The 14472-nt window shown below is 30.6% G+C and overlaps 2 protein-coding genes and 1 pseudogene across 4 annotated transcripts; 1 reads left to right on the top strand and 2 right to left on the bottom strand.

Moving 5' to 3' along the window:
* The first annotated feature begins 715 nt into the window (after positions 1 to 715).
* Positions 716 to 3195, top strand: LOC145193481 (uncharacterized). Of its 2 annotated transcripts, XM_090082200.1 has the most exons (4): positions 721 to 1041; positions 1126 to 1255; positions 1378 to 1539; positions 1748 to 3195. In XM_090082200.1, the coding sequence occupies exons 2-4, from the start codon at positions 1222 to 1224 to the stop codon at positions 3154 to 3156; spliced, it is 1605 nt and encodes a 534-aa protein (XP_089938326.1). In that variant the 5' UTR covers positions 721 to 1041; positions 1126 to 1221; the 3' UTR covers positions 3157 to 3195. The 2 variants fall into 2 exon arrangements, with proteins under 2 accessions (XP_089938325.1, XP_089938326.1); XM_090082199.1 differs by having other exon boundaries at positions 716 to 1255.
* Positions 3196 to 6702: 3507 nt separating this feature from the next.
* LOC149891182 (uncharacterized) lies at positions 6703 to 9796 on the bottom strand (annotated as a pseudogene). The gene is made up of 8 exons (XR_016450777.1): positions 9496 to 9796; positions 8797 to 9006; positions 8563 to 8673; positions 8180 to 8254; positions 8004 to 8075; positions 7604 to 7824; positions 7357 to 7519; positions 6703 to 6972 (listed from the first exon to the last, which is right to left on the bottom strand). The product of XR_016450777.1 is annotated as an uncharacterized LOC149891182 (transcript).
* A 455-nt stretch (positions 9797 to 10251) lies between these two features.
* Positions 10252 to 12564, bottom strand: LOC149891181 (uncharacterized). Its single transcript, XM_090081876.1, has one exon. The coding sequence runs from the start codon at positions 12465 to 12467 to the stop codon at positions 10608 to 10610; it is 1860 nt and encodes a 619-aa protein (XP_089938002.1). The 5' UTR covers positions 12468 to 12564; the 3' UTR covers positions 10252 to 10607.
* Positions 12565 to 14472: the final 1908 nt, after the last annotated feature.

The raw sequence follows: 14472 nt of genomic DNA, 5'->3' as shown, positions 1-14472 counted from the left end.
TAAGTGACGTTGCTAGTGTTCGGCACAAATTCAAATAGTTTGATCAAATATGCGTCAAATGTTTGAAATGGCCAAATTCAAATCTTCCTATTTTGAATTTAGATCAAATTCAAATCTTTCCAAGATTTGATGTATATTTGAGCGTTATTTAACTTATTTCAATTATTAATTTTAGTTATCTGAATCTATAAATTTTATTCATATTGCAGCATTTGTTACTATTTCTCACACATTACAGCTTCTTTTATTCTTTTTAATCCAACCAAGACTTCAAGCACTGGCAAGCTTGAATGGTATCTGCAGAGAGAAGATTTCTTTTGTCAGTAATAAGATTTTTTCCTAATGAGAAGAGCCTTTCTGATGATACAGATGTAGCAGGAATGGCCAGGTAATCTCTGGCCATTCTGGATAGGTTTGGATATTTGTCAGATCGAGATTTCCACCAAAGTAATATGTTGCTATTATTGCAACCATCTATCTTACTTGTCACTGTGAGCCATAAAGACCGCCAGGTTCAACTTCTCCCCACCTCTAATTTTATTTTTTAAAAAAGTAAATGCAGTTTTTGTAAGTCTTTTTCAAGTACAGAACAAATCTAAAGTCGATCAGAAGAGTTAGTATTTTAAGTTTTAAAAATTTGAAAAACCAAAAAATTAAGCTTCAAAAATAATCCAATCCGCCACTTTGGCTTCTTTTTCTTTAATAGTTTTGAAATGATTTAAGTAAAAAACATCATACGGTAAAGATGGCTGATTTAAAACAGTCTGTGCAGTTTGTTTGGAAAAAAAAGGTAAATATTCAAAATCTTTAGTAAAAGTACGACCATCTGTAGCAAGTAAAATCAAGGAGTATATTTGGCCTGAGTACAATGCATTATTTAATGTCTGCCCGGATGTAATTTGCAGAGTTTAATGTCTGCCCCTCAATGCAGAGTTTAATGTCTGCCCGGATGTAATTTGTTCAAGTTGTAGAAGAAACATCTTTTTGCTGGAAAAGGGAAAAAGCACTTATCTTTCAAACTGGATAAGTAAAGTTTCTCAAGTATATGATTTAAAACTTATTTAAGTTAAATGATAAATACATATAAAGATATAGATTTTTTATAAAGTACCATCTTTGAATTAGGTTGACCGACCAAGAATTAGACGTAGTACTGAGCTTAGTAATATTGTACAATCATCTCATATTAATACAAAAGATGTTGAATCTCTGAAAAAAAATATGTGCAGCTGCTGCTTTACTCTCCTTGCAAGAGGTTAAAGAATAAATAATAAGTTACTTGATAAGTAAATTAAAAGTTATCAAATAATCATTTATAAACTTCAATAAAAAAACCTTTAGGTGTATATTAATTTAAGAGTAAATTTTATTCTTCAGGATGTCATAACAACTGTTGTTCTAGTCAGGCTGTTTTGAATTTGATTAATTTGTCAGAAACTCTTGATCCCACATCATGTGAGCAAGTTGCTTCAGGCATAATAAAAAACAAGATGGAACGAGAAGGCATTGAGAGAGGCCAGTCCTTTAAAATATCTACAGGTGTGTAAGTTTTTATTTTCATTTTTAAATAATTAAAAACAGTTTATATGTTCAGATAAAACTTAAATGCACATATAGAACACTCAGTAGAGGCTTTTAACTAAGCAATTGTATAGATTGCTAATAACTTTTTCAAAATGTTTGCATTGTAAATTTAAAGTAGGGGTAGGTTAAAGATACGTATAATTAATTATACTTTATTTTTAAGGTGGAAATCCGTTAAATTTAACTGTTGGAACTAAAGACAATAAATCTTCTAGAAAGTTTTTTAATCAGATATCATTTCAAGCAGTGATGGAATTAACTTCTGTACTGGAATTGACAAAAAATAAAACAAAAAAACTGATATCAAGTCTCCGTAAGAATCTGGGATCATCTACTGTTGTGGAGAATAATGTAATTAGTATGATGACATCATTACAAGAAGAAATTGAATCTAAGTATAATATAGAACAAGATAACTTTATTTGGAATGATGAAATTGTAACAAGACATGTAGTATTTATCCATGACACTTCTGAATTTATTCTTAGTATTTTAATGGAAAGAGGATTGGATCCTCTCTCCAGTATGGTACGTATATCAATTGATGGAGGTCAAGGATTTCTTAAAGTAATTGTAAATGTCTTTGATAAAACCAATAAAAATGAGATTTACATTGACAGTGGAGTTAAAAGGTGTTTTATTCTTGCTATTGTTGAAGATGTTTGTGAAGACAATGGAAATTTGCAGAAAATCTTGAGTAGATTAAATCTGGATGATGTTACATATCACCTTGCATTTGACTTAAAATGTGCTAACAGCATCTTTGGTTTGTCTTCTCATTCAGGTAAATATGCTTGCTTGTGGTGTGAAGGCGAATGTTCCCTAGAAAGTGGTACTCCGAGAACATTAGGTTCTTTTGATCATTGGTACAACTTATTTGTTGAAAATGGGGCAAAGCGCTTAGAGATGAAAGATTTTAAAAATGTTATTAGTCCTCGACTCGTTTATTTAGATAAAAATGCTGAAGATGAAATTAATCACTTAGTCCCTCCACCAGAGTTACATCTTCTTATAGGGATCGTGACATTACTTGGTAGACTACTTTTAGATCATTGGCCTCTTTTTAAAAACTGGCTAAAAGAACATTATATCTTACTTCGAGGTTATCATGGGATAGGCTTTGATGGGAACAATTCCAATAAACTTCTGGAAAAGGTAGATATTTTAGAGAGAGATGTGTTAGCATCTCAAACTAATTTATTGCCTATAGTTCATTGCCTCAGAAAGTTTGCAAAGGTTAAAGAGTGCACCTTTGGATACGAATTAGGCAGCAATGCTTCTTCAGTTATTGAAGAGTTCAAAGTATCATTTTGTGACCTACAGCAGTATGCAAAGATACATTTAAATACAGAACTGAAGGTTACCTGGAAAGTCCATATAGTTGTTTGTCATATTCTCCCATTTGTGAAGTTTAATTGTTGTTCTCTGGGATCATATGCTGAACAGACTGGAGAAGCTGTTCATAGTGCCTTCAAACCAAGTTGGTCTCAATACAAGCGAAGGATCGAACTTAAAGATTATGCTAAACGATTGAAATCTGCTACTGCCACTTTTTGTTTAGATAAGATGTAAATATTGTAATATAAAAGTAGTTGTGTTATTTTTGTTGCATTTATTGTATTTTTTCTTTTAATTATTGCTATAATGGTGCAAAAGGAGTTTAAATCGCTTCAATTTAAGATTAGTAAGAAAAAGTAAGGATTGTTTTAAGGAGGATAATGAAATATTAATAAAAAAAAAAATTTTTTTTTTGAAAGGAGGTAATATCATCATAAAGGGGGTAACTTTATCACTTGAAGGGGGGTAAATAGGGTAAAAAAGTAAGTTTTTATGTGACTTCCGATCGACTTTAGATTTGTCCAATACAAAAAAATATAATATCTAACCAGTACTTATCCTAATATGAAAAAAAGTTAGAGGTGGGGAAAAGTTGAACCTGGCGGTCTTTATGGCTCACAGTGTTATATCATTACAATAGTTTTCAAACTCATTACATGGGTTTGATGAAACACGCGATTTGAACGGGGTATATTTTGAAACGTTTTGAATGCTTGTAGCAGTTGTACCATTGCTTGGGGCATAATTGATTTGATATTCACAATTGACTGTGTCCATAATCTTTGTATACGACTCGCTGTTTGCGCCCTTATCATTTTTGTAATATTCAATACCAAATCTTGGGTCCAGGACAGTGCAGATAGTAAAGCAGTCACTAGTCAAATTATAATATTTTGACATTTTTGCGAGCGCTGCAACTGTAGAGCGGTGTAGATTATCTTCAGGGTTGGTTTTTGTGGTCATCCATTCAGTAATGTGATCCAAAAGAATATTGAAGAGAGGAACCACCAAAGACAATGTGGAATATGAATCACCACTAATGAGCTGGGTAAATTCCTTGAATGGTTCAAGATACAAAACAATTGTTTCAAACCTGTTCCAAACATCTGCTGAAATTGATAGACAACAGTCTGGATTGTTTGCAGTTGAGTCAAAATCGCAAAAATACGCAATGAAACCAACTTTTAATTCCATTGCTCGTTTAAGCATATCAGCTGTTGAGTTCCATCTTGTAGGGACATCAAGTATTGGTTTTAAGGTGCAATTTGATTGCTGGAAACCTTTGAACCTAGAATATGATTGAGGACTGGATCGGATTTTTTTAATTCCTGTTCTAAGTTTTACAAGATCATCTTTCAAAACATCCAAACCTGCTTGCGCGCCCAAATTCAGCACATGAGCAAAACACCGGATATGCTCAAAGGTGGTTTTAATTTCGTACTTGGAATTTAAAATATCCATAAATGAATTATTATTGGAAGCATTATCTAAGGTAATGCCCATTCCTTTGCTTGTAAGACCGAATTCAATCAAAACTGACAAGAATGCATTAGATAAATTTGAACCTGAATGGGAATCAGGCAAGGATTTGAAATCAAGAGTTTTGGCATGTAGGTTCCAGTCTTTGTCAATGTAATGAGCCGTTATGCCCATAAAAGCAATGTTGTTGGGTGATGTCCAGCAGTCAGTGGTGAATGAAACCTTTGAGTCAAGATTCAAAAAAAGGGTCTTTAGCAATTGTTTTTTGGTGTTGTAAGTGTCCATTATCTGGCTTTTTAATTGGCGCGCACTCATGATTGACAAATTTGGTTTCAGTAGAGTGAGTAGTTTACGAAAGTGGCTGGACTCTACCTCATTAAATGATTGATCATTCTTGACAATCCAGCTAACTAAGTATTCATTGAAAAGATCTGGAGAATAAACGATTGGTGTCATTATCATGTCATCTAAACGTCGTTGCTTTGGTTCTCTGTCCCCAAGTAATTTGCTTTTGTGTTGAGAATTTAAATGGTTCATTAGATTTGTTGTCCCACCTTTATTGTAAGCATACTTGTTCTTGTGCTTTGGACAATGCTGGCATATGGCCTTGGTTTTGTCATGCTCATCAACTGTGAAATGATCCCATACAATTGATTGTGAACGTTTGGTGGTTTTTGTAACAGAAAAAGATTCGGGTTCTGGATTATCCGACATAATTAGGAATGTAATATATATTTCTGAAATAGATACATTTCAAGGTTGTTTACAAATAGTAAATATACTAATATTAAGTAAACACCTAATGAAAATGATTAAAATAATAATGGTTCAAATAATAAAAATAATATTAATAATAATGATAACAATAATAATAATTATATATAAGTCACTTGTCTTTATAAATACAATAGCTACATAAACAAAGTTAGACAGTTACAAACAGTTAAAACTGATAAAACGTAAAAGTAAACAATGATATATAGCAACTATTATAATGAAAAATAATTAATGAAAATAAGAATAACGAATATTAAAATAAATTTGAATTTGAATACACGACGGAAAATACAAACAATAGACAAACATACAAGACAATATACAAAAACGCACAGAAAATTAATAAAATTAAAAAAAAAAATTCTTTGCTTTCAAGCAAGCCATTATTATATTTTTTTATTATTTTCTTTTTTCGAATGATTGTTTCTTTCAATGAATGTTTTTCGATTCGTTATTGTTTTACTTTTTCCATTTTTATTGTGGTTAAATTGTATTTGCAATTTTTTCTTTTGATTTTTACATATATTTTTTTCTACGTTTTTTCTTTTAATCTTGTACTTTGTTTACATTTCTTTTCTTTTTTTCTTTCTCTATGCTCTTTACTTTCTCTTTAATATTAACAAACTTTAATTAAAAACTCTTTTTTTTTTTTTTTTTTTTCCGTTATTGAAAGGCGACCGCCATTCCGGAAACCACTGCAAAGACCCCGGAATAAAGTGATATATATGTTTGCGGGCCTGTAAAATTTGGCGTTTTTTTTTCAAACGCAAAAATTGAGAACAAAGTGAATATTTGAAAATCAAATCCAAATCCTTCAGATATTTGTCAAATCAAATTCAAATCTATCCCCTCAAAGAACAGTTCAAATTCAAATCTTTAAAGGTTTGACGTATATTTGATTTTGCCGAACACTAGACGTTGCGAAACGTGAAAGAAAACCGCATTCGAAATATGGAAAAATTCGAAATGTTTAAAAAGAAAAGAAAAGAAAAGCCTCATAGAAAAGATAAGTAAAAGTAATAGTCACTGCTGAATTTTTTTATTTTTTCATTTCTATTATATATTATACGTATTGTAACTACCCAGCTAACACACCATCGTTGGCCCAACGTTTGGCCAATGCTTATCGTAACGTTGGCCCACCGTTGGGCCAATTCCGTGATGACCGCCGGGCATGCATTGGCCAACTGACATTGGCTCGACGCTGTTTAGCCAGCATATATCCGATTATATATTTTATTAGGGCCAATGAATTACAAACGCTTTTTGTACTTAGTACATAGTTAGTTCCGCCAGTGTTAAAATAAAATTACTTTTATTTGTTATTATTTAATGTATTATAAAACCTATTTAAGTTGCAATCGACATTTGATTAGAGCCATTTAAATTGCTTCAATCAAATGCAAACCGACTTGATGGAAATACCTTTTAAATGGTATCACGATCAAGCGTGGATGAATTCATTTAAGGTAAATTACTTTAAGGTATCAAAATGCCTTTTCAAGGTAGAGAATAAAAAATATGTAATAAAATGATACGTATATTAGATAATATAAACTGTTGTACATTAATTATCGTCGTCATCTGCATCACCCTCTTTTTCCTGAAGTTGTGAATGGGATGCTGAAACAATCCTCAAACGTTTGTTTATTGAACTGTCAAGACTACGACGTTTGCACCCTCCTGATCCGCCTGACTTTTTGCGATCGCACGAATTACGAAGCCACGACTTCACGTATTCGTTTACTTCCATTTTCGTAGCATTTTTTGTGTATGGATTATGCTGAACTGCACCTAACCATAAAAAAAATTAAACATTTAATATAATGTACACAGCAGCCCTAAAAAAAAATAGATGAAAATTTGGTTTTAAAGTAATTAAAAAGTCACTGGTTGTGCAATTATTAAAAAAAAAAAAAAAGAATGAATTTTTCATGGTAAATTTCATGGTATTCTATTTTGTATTATCTATTATTCATAGAGCATACTCGTGTTAACTAAGAGTTAAAACCTTATGTGAGGTCTAATACGTTATGGTTTAAATCTTCGTAACTTAACAAAATTTACATGTTTCATTACATGTACTGTAGATTTAATGAAACATGCATAAGTAAATTTTGCTAGTTATAACTAAATGGCCATACACAACATAATTAACAACATTTATTGATCACCAACCGTAAATTGCAGATAATATTTTCATGGTTTTGATTCCTTGCTTTTGCCCACCTCGACCTTCAAAGTTTATTTGTTGAGCCACTTCTGTAGCCATCAATTCAGAGAGCACATTTCTCACTGTTTCTGCAACAGTTCGTCCACCGATCTGACCAAGATGCATAATCTGGAAAGTTTTACATTTTTTATAATAGACCCATTAAAACCAGATAAAAATCTGCAATAAAAATATTATCTAAATTAATTATACCAATGCATCCAATGAAGGTTTTTCTAGCAGAACCTGCTCAAGATGTTCTAATTGCACAATGGAATGCAATGGCAATGATATATTGTCAGGTAATGCAACAGCAACCTCTGATGAGCCAACAACCTTCAGTATCATTTTCTGCTGCATAAGACATGTATCTAATTTTTGTTCAATCTTTGTGAGACGAGCAAACATTGAATGAAGTAAGGTTGGAAGATCGCCTGAAAAAGATTACATTTAAAATGAACAAAGTCGTTTAAGTTGTTAAATATTTTTACTAAATCTTATCCTACACAGTAAACACTGAATTCAATAAGACAAACACTGAGTGACAACAAAATAACATTACCAATGTTTTTAAATGCTGAAAACAGCTCACTGCGCAGTATAAATTAAATACCTTGGTTGTTGCCAGTTTCTGATTGCAATGATGTGTTCACTTAGATGAATGGTGTATGATCAGTTTCCTCTTCTTAAAAGCACATAATGAATTCACAAAAACATTTCACAACAAGTAAAACATTTTGCATTATATTATTTACAACTTAAAAGTATATAAAAATAAAATTAATTTACCTTGCAACATTGATAAACCAGGTGTCATTCTCGGCATAAGCAAATTTTTATGACGTTGGTCACTCACAGTACTAACTAAAAGTACATTAAAGATTAAAAAGTTGTATTTTTAAAAAAGTATTTTTATCTTGTAATATCTTGAAAAGGTATTTTCTGTCATAACAAACCAACTGTTTATTGCAGTTCCTATGTTGGAGCTGATCAATAGATTATATAAAGATAAATTTTTAAGCTTAAAAAGCTGTCTTATTAATAGTAATTTTATTTATATATATAAATCTTAACTATATTTGACTGTTTAGAGCCATAAGAATTACATAGAAATAAACTAGGCAAGAGAATTGTAAACAAAAAAGAACAGAAATTTTATTAAATATACATACCTGATTCCAGTAATCCTAACTTTTCTTGTTTCTTTTTGTCGGTTGTATTTTGTATGCTAGAAATCTTGGTGTCTTGGGTCATGCTCTTGCCAGATTTGTTTCCTAAAACAACTATAGATCAATTAAAACAATTAATCCTCAAGTTGTCAACAATGCATTATACAAAATCACAACAGATAACACAATTTCTTAACTATGCTAATACCACTCTACCATGAATGTTTTCCAAAATACCTTTAGGAAAAGTAGGAATTAAGGGCAATCTTCGCTCATCATATTGCTCTTGAAGCTGTTGTTCCATCTCTGTTAGATACTCAAGGTTTTCAACATCAGAATTGTGCTGTCTCTTTGCTTTTTGCTTTCGACTTTTTTTCTCTTTATCCGAATCCAAGTTTGACTGACACTCTGCAGATTTTGTGTGTTTTCGAGCTGCTTCTAGAGTGCCTAAACAGTAAAAAAATGTTTTATCACTTCTAAATAAAAAACTGTGAAATATTAAAAGAAAAGTCACTTTTTTACTGGCTGTCAGTAATAGATGATCAATTCATTAATTGGACAGTGTAATAAATTAAAAAACTTAATTTATTTTATAAGTTCCTGGTGGTCAATGTTGACCACCAGGAACTAATTTTGGCAAATTCAAATAGTCAATTAAAACATTCCTACCAGCCACTGAGTAGTCATTCTATAGCACACCCTGAAATACTAATAATCATTAACTAACATCTATTTTTAACAAAATTAATATTGGGGAATCTCTATATTCAGACTATTTATATAAATAGTCTAAATTTGGTGATTTATAATTATGAAAACAAAAATGACTGAAGTGTATTGATATACTGTATATATTTAGAATATACAGTATATCAATTATCTTAGTCATTTTTGTTTTCAACTATAATCATTTATATAGTTTTATTTGATTATTACCATATTTGTGGAGTACTCGCAAACGACAAAGTTTCCACATTCCAACAACTGATTCTGTTGCATTTTTGATTGCACTTTTGATTCGTCCTGTTGACCTAAAAGGTGGCCAATATCCAAATTTGTTTCCATCCTGCAGCCAAGATATGGGAATTGCTTCCACAGAATTATCTTGTTCATCTTCAAAATGAACAACCACATATTCCGACATTATAATAAAAGTTATTAAAGTTCTAAAAACACATTTTCGTATAGAAATTTAAACATTTACAAACAATAAATTTTTGATTTGTGATTTTGATCAAATTCTAACAAGCAAACATTTCATGACATTAGAATAATAGGGTTCCATCTCTTTTTTGTGATGTTGAGAGAATTTAACATAACTTATTATAACAAGTCACTTAAATTTTTAAAATTAATTAATAAAATTTGTTAATTTGATTGCATAAAACTTTTTCATTTATCATTTATTAAGTAAAATGGGTGGTTATACGATCAAATATTATTAACAATATTATTATACTATTCTTATACTATTATTTATATAAGTATTAAATTTGCTTTTTTTTGTTAATTCAAACTTTATTTTAAAAAAAGTACCCCATTATTATAACATCAGGATTTGTAGAAGACTAAATTTTTATATCATTGAGAAATCGCAAACTTTAACTAATGTTTTTGATCACAAGCTTTACTTTAAACTCTAAAAAACAAACTCAAACACAAAACAAAAACGGAATAAAATAAGACAAAAAGTTTATAAAGTTCTTTTAAAATTTTATTTACAATCAATTGGAAAAACTACAAACTCATTGTTAGTAACTGTTGGGAGACAAACACACTTTTTAGCAATATCATTTGCTGGCAAAGTAATTAGAGAAGACAGTTTATTCGTAACTCTATATATTCTAAGTTCACTTGAGTTCAATGGATAATCAAAAAATTCTGACAACTGCAAATATTTTTGACAAATTACAAATATAGTACCATTTTGATTAATTATGTTTTTCAATATGCAGAAATCACCACCATTAGTAAGAAAATGATTATTGGAGTTATTTTTTGACGACAAAGATAGACAATACTTTCCTATGTTTAATTTACTATACTGTTCAACATCTGAAAACGTTAACAAAAGGACCACGGCAATGATTACTGTTAGGTACAAGAAGAGGTGAACTGTTTGATCTAATGAATTTTGCATCTTTTTTATATGTGTAAAGTTTTTCAGTGAGCCGTCCACAAATTTGTTGCAAAACATTTTGTGGTTTTCTAACTAACTTTTTTATAACACCAAGTTGATTTTCATAAGGAAAGCAACTAAAATCATCTAATGATCTTAACAAATTTACGTCAGCAGAAATATGAACCAGATTGTGTATGTTATATACCATTGTTTCTTTTCCATATAGTAATTTCATTTCCTCTACAAATCTAATAAGCAGACTATTTGAATAATCACATAAATTAATGTCTTGTTGTTTAGTAGATAATATTTTAATAGCAACAAATAAAAGTAAAAAATGTTTATAAAGTTTACTGCTTAAAATGCTTTGCAATGCTACAGGACTGGTATATAACAGAAATTGTCTAAATTCTGTAGCTTTCCATCTTAATACTTCAGACAATGATCTTGGTTTGCGGGCAAATTCACTAGGAATAAAGGGAATGAAAGAAATCAATTTTTCTGACAATTCCAGCACTCTTCGTGTCCCCAAACGCACTGCATAAGGACCTACAGGACCTTTCCAGTAAAGCATCAATCGTCTTGTAACACCCAAACAAATCAGATGCATATAGTCGAGAGGAAATCTGGAGACCATTCCAAAACCAAGATCACATAAAGGACTTCGACTACCAGTATGATGTTCTTCATCCTCCATTTTATCAAAAGAACTATCTGTTCTAAGAGGTGCATCTGTTTTAGGGAAAATAACTTTACCTTCACAATACTCTCCTACTTGAGTGCACTTCTCGCACGAGCTATAACCAGAATGACATTTGATGTTCTTCAAAAAAGCTCTTGCAGGTGTGTCACATACAAAAGAATGAATAGAAAAACGGTATAAAATATTGTTAAGATTCAACCCATTTAACAGCAAGTCTTTGAGCTCCTTCACGAAATCGGAAAGAAATTCATTAAGACTTTTTGGCTTGCTTATCCCACAAAACATGCCTACTACAAACAGAAATGAGGGAAAATTTAAAATCTTACATAAAATTGGCCATAAAACTACCCCAGAACTTTTGAAGAGTGGCAATCCATCAACATTAAACTGCAGCTCAAGAGAAGTATTATTTATTTGCATTTGGTTTAAAATTATGTTTGTTAAACCAGTTACTAAGCCTAAATGACAATACTCCCCACCACTATCAAATAGTTTTACAACAGTGTTTCGTGGAGTATTTAAAAGTGTGCGAGGATCCAGAGGCAAGTGAGAAAAATGTGGTTGCAAAATGGTTAATAACATACGCAAAGATGCTTGTGGAATGTTACAACTAACAGCCCAATGTGCCAGCTCTTTATTTAAATTTCTATCATTATCATCATAATCAGACTCAGAACTGGAAAAATCTTTATAATAAACAAGCATATTTTCTTCAATGTTCATAATTTTGTTTACGCCATCTTCATCATCATCAATATTGACAGAATCCATTTCCTCAACATAACAATCTCTATCAGATATTACATTTGTTGCAGAAGAATTCGAACTTTTGTCACTATTTGCAAGATTAGAGACATTATCAACCTTAATAATATCAGCTATTTTATCACAATCAGGCACACCAAGAACATTAGTATTTGCAACATTTCTGTCAAAACCAAATGAGTTTTTAACATTTTTGTCAAATTCCACAGCATAAATTTTGTATTGAGGCTGCTGTAAGTGTAGCTGCATATTGGTTTGCACGCGACATCTTAATGTCCTTGCAGAGCAATCAAAAGTTTCTTTTCTTTTTCTATTCATATTTGTACCTAAAATTTCTATTATAATACTATTAAAAGAACATTTTAAAAAAATACAGAAAAAAATATATATACATATTTATAATATATAAAATATAGAAAAGATAAAAAAATTTACATTTGCATTTGGTGCTATATCATATAAATATATAAAATATATATATAATATATGTATACATATTTTATATATATATTATAATTTCCATTGGCGCTACTCGACTTTCTCCCCCCCCCCTAATTTTATGATTGATTCTGATAGAGAATTTTATGCTGATTAAGAATCGTATAAAAACATGGGTCTCAAAATCAATGGAAAGTGCTCTAATTCGAAGTCAAAGTTGTAAAAAATCCCACTAAAAACCCTAATATTCGCCATTTTTTTTCAAAACGCTTTCATTTTTAACGAAAATTAATTACCGTTACATTGCGCAATAAACAGACCTGGTTTCCATAAGCCTTAGCATTATTATTTTAAAGTATTGTAACGAAAGTGTTATAACGAAATGAAATTAATGGAAGATTTCAAATAAAGGTTGAACGTAGAATGTGAGAATGTAGAAAAATTGATGAATAATTATTATTGTATCCTACGCTGGTTTTTTTTATTAAAAAAACGGTTTGAAGGTTACATTTTCTAAATTTTACATGTGATAGAACAACTATGTACTAAGTTTCATAAGTTCTTCTTTTAGGAAACAAAACTGTTGAATTTTTTTTTTAAATTTATTACAAAAGTACATTACTTGCAATATAGTTTATTCTCTAATAAATCAAAAAACGGCTATTTTCATTGCCACAAAAAATTGCGCAAGATAAACATACTTTAACGAATTTTTTAACGTAAAAACCATGCTATTAATGTTTTGCTTTTGTCAGCTAAAAGATCATTAACTTAGTATTTTCAAAATGGCGAATATTAGGGTTTTTAGTGGGATTTTTTACAACTTTGACTTCGAATTAGAGCACTTTCCATTGATTTTGAGACCCATGTTTTTATACGATTCTTAATCAGCATAAAATTCTCTATCAGAATCAATCATAAAATTAGGGGGGGGGGGGAGAAAGTCGAGTAGCGCCAAATCAAGTATATAAACAACATTATTATTATCATAAATTTTAATAAAAATCTCAAGAACATTAGTAGCATAAAAATTCTGTCGAAACTAAATAGACTTTCAACACATTCAGTAAAATCCACGTTGTAATATTGTTTTGTGCTATGCGAGACTTTAATACCGTTGTATAACACTGATAAGTTTCTTTTCTTTTCCAATTCATTAATAAAGGTAAAACTTGATGGAATAATTGTAAAATAATAATTATTTTGTAAATACTGTAAAAACTGTTTAATCCACTGTAAAAAGTGTTTTTAAAATGGAGAATAAAATGCTTTATATAAATGCTTTGCGCGAATGGTTCGCAAAGCATTTATTTAACTGAAGTTATCAAATCGCAAGCATAGAATTATAATTGTAAATTGGCCCCAACGTTGAGCCAACGTGATGTAAATCTACGCTAATGATTGTAGAGTTAAAACGCGTTGGTTATGCATTGGACCAACGTTAGTCAAACAATCCAACGTTAGCGCAACGTTGGCCCAATTAAGCATGTGTTTGCTGGGTATATATACAAAAATTAATTCTGCACTGAATAAATCGTTTACATTAAGTAAATAGTTATTCTTAGTTAACATGGTAAATCTTTGTTTAGATGGCTATGTAACGTGTTGGTCATGGGAAACCAAGTGCTCCAACAACTATTGTTGCTAAAGATGAAATCCTGGCTGAACCACGTGTGTTGCTGGCGTCAAACATTTAAAGGGTTTCCAATATTTTCGGCGTTTCTATCTTGTGTGTCTCGTCAGTATCCTCTGTAGTTGATAAATAAAACGGCTATTTTCATAGCCACATATTTTTTAAAAACATATTTAGCAAGAACAATTATTGTGGTACCCTATTTCCATAATTGTAACAAGAAATTTGCCTAAAACAATCTAAAATTGTACA

Source organism: Hydra viridissima, unplaced genomic scaffold (genome assembly GCF_058129835.1).
Source record: "Hydra viridissima isolate aposymbiotic clone 2 unplaced genomic scaffold, HvirCarnegie_v1 scaffold_3, whole genome shotgun sequence".
Classification (NCBI taxonomy): domain Eukaryota; kingdom Metazoa; phylum Cnidaria; class Hydrozoa; order Anthoathecata; family Hydridae; genus Hydra; species Hydra viridissima.
The sequence above is the reverse complement of the archived record's forward strand: the minus strand, read 5'-3'. Positions and strand labels throughout refer to the sequence as shown.

Coding starts and splice junctions, on each gene's coding strand:
- LOC145193481 (XM_090082199.1), top strand. CDS start 1,222: ATGTGCAGCTGCTGCTTTACTCTCCTTGCAAGAG. Junction 1,256..1,377: donor CTTTACTCTCCTTGCAAGAG/GTTAAAGAATAA, acceptor TTTATTCTTCAG/GATGTCATAACAACTGTTGT. Junction 1,540..1,747: donor GTCCTTTAAAATATCTACAG/GTGTGTAAGTTT, acceptor TTTATTTTTAAG/GTGGAAATCCGTTAAATTTA.
- LOC149891181 (XM_090081876.1), bottom strand. CDS start 12,467: ATGAATAGAAAAAGAAAAGAAACTTTTGATTGCTCTGCAAGGACATTA.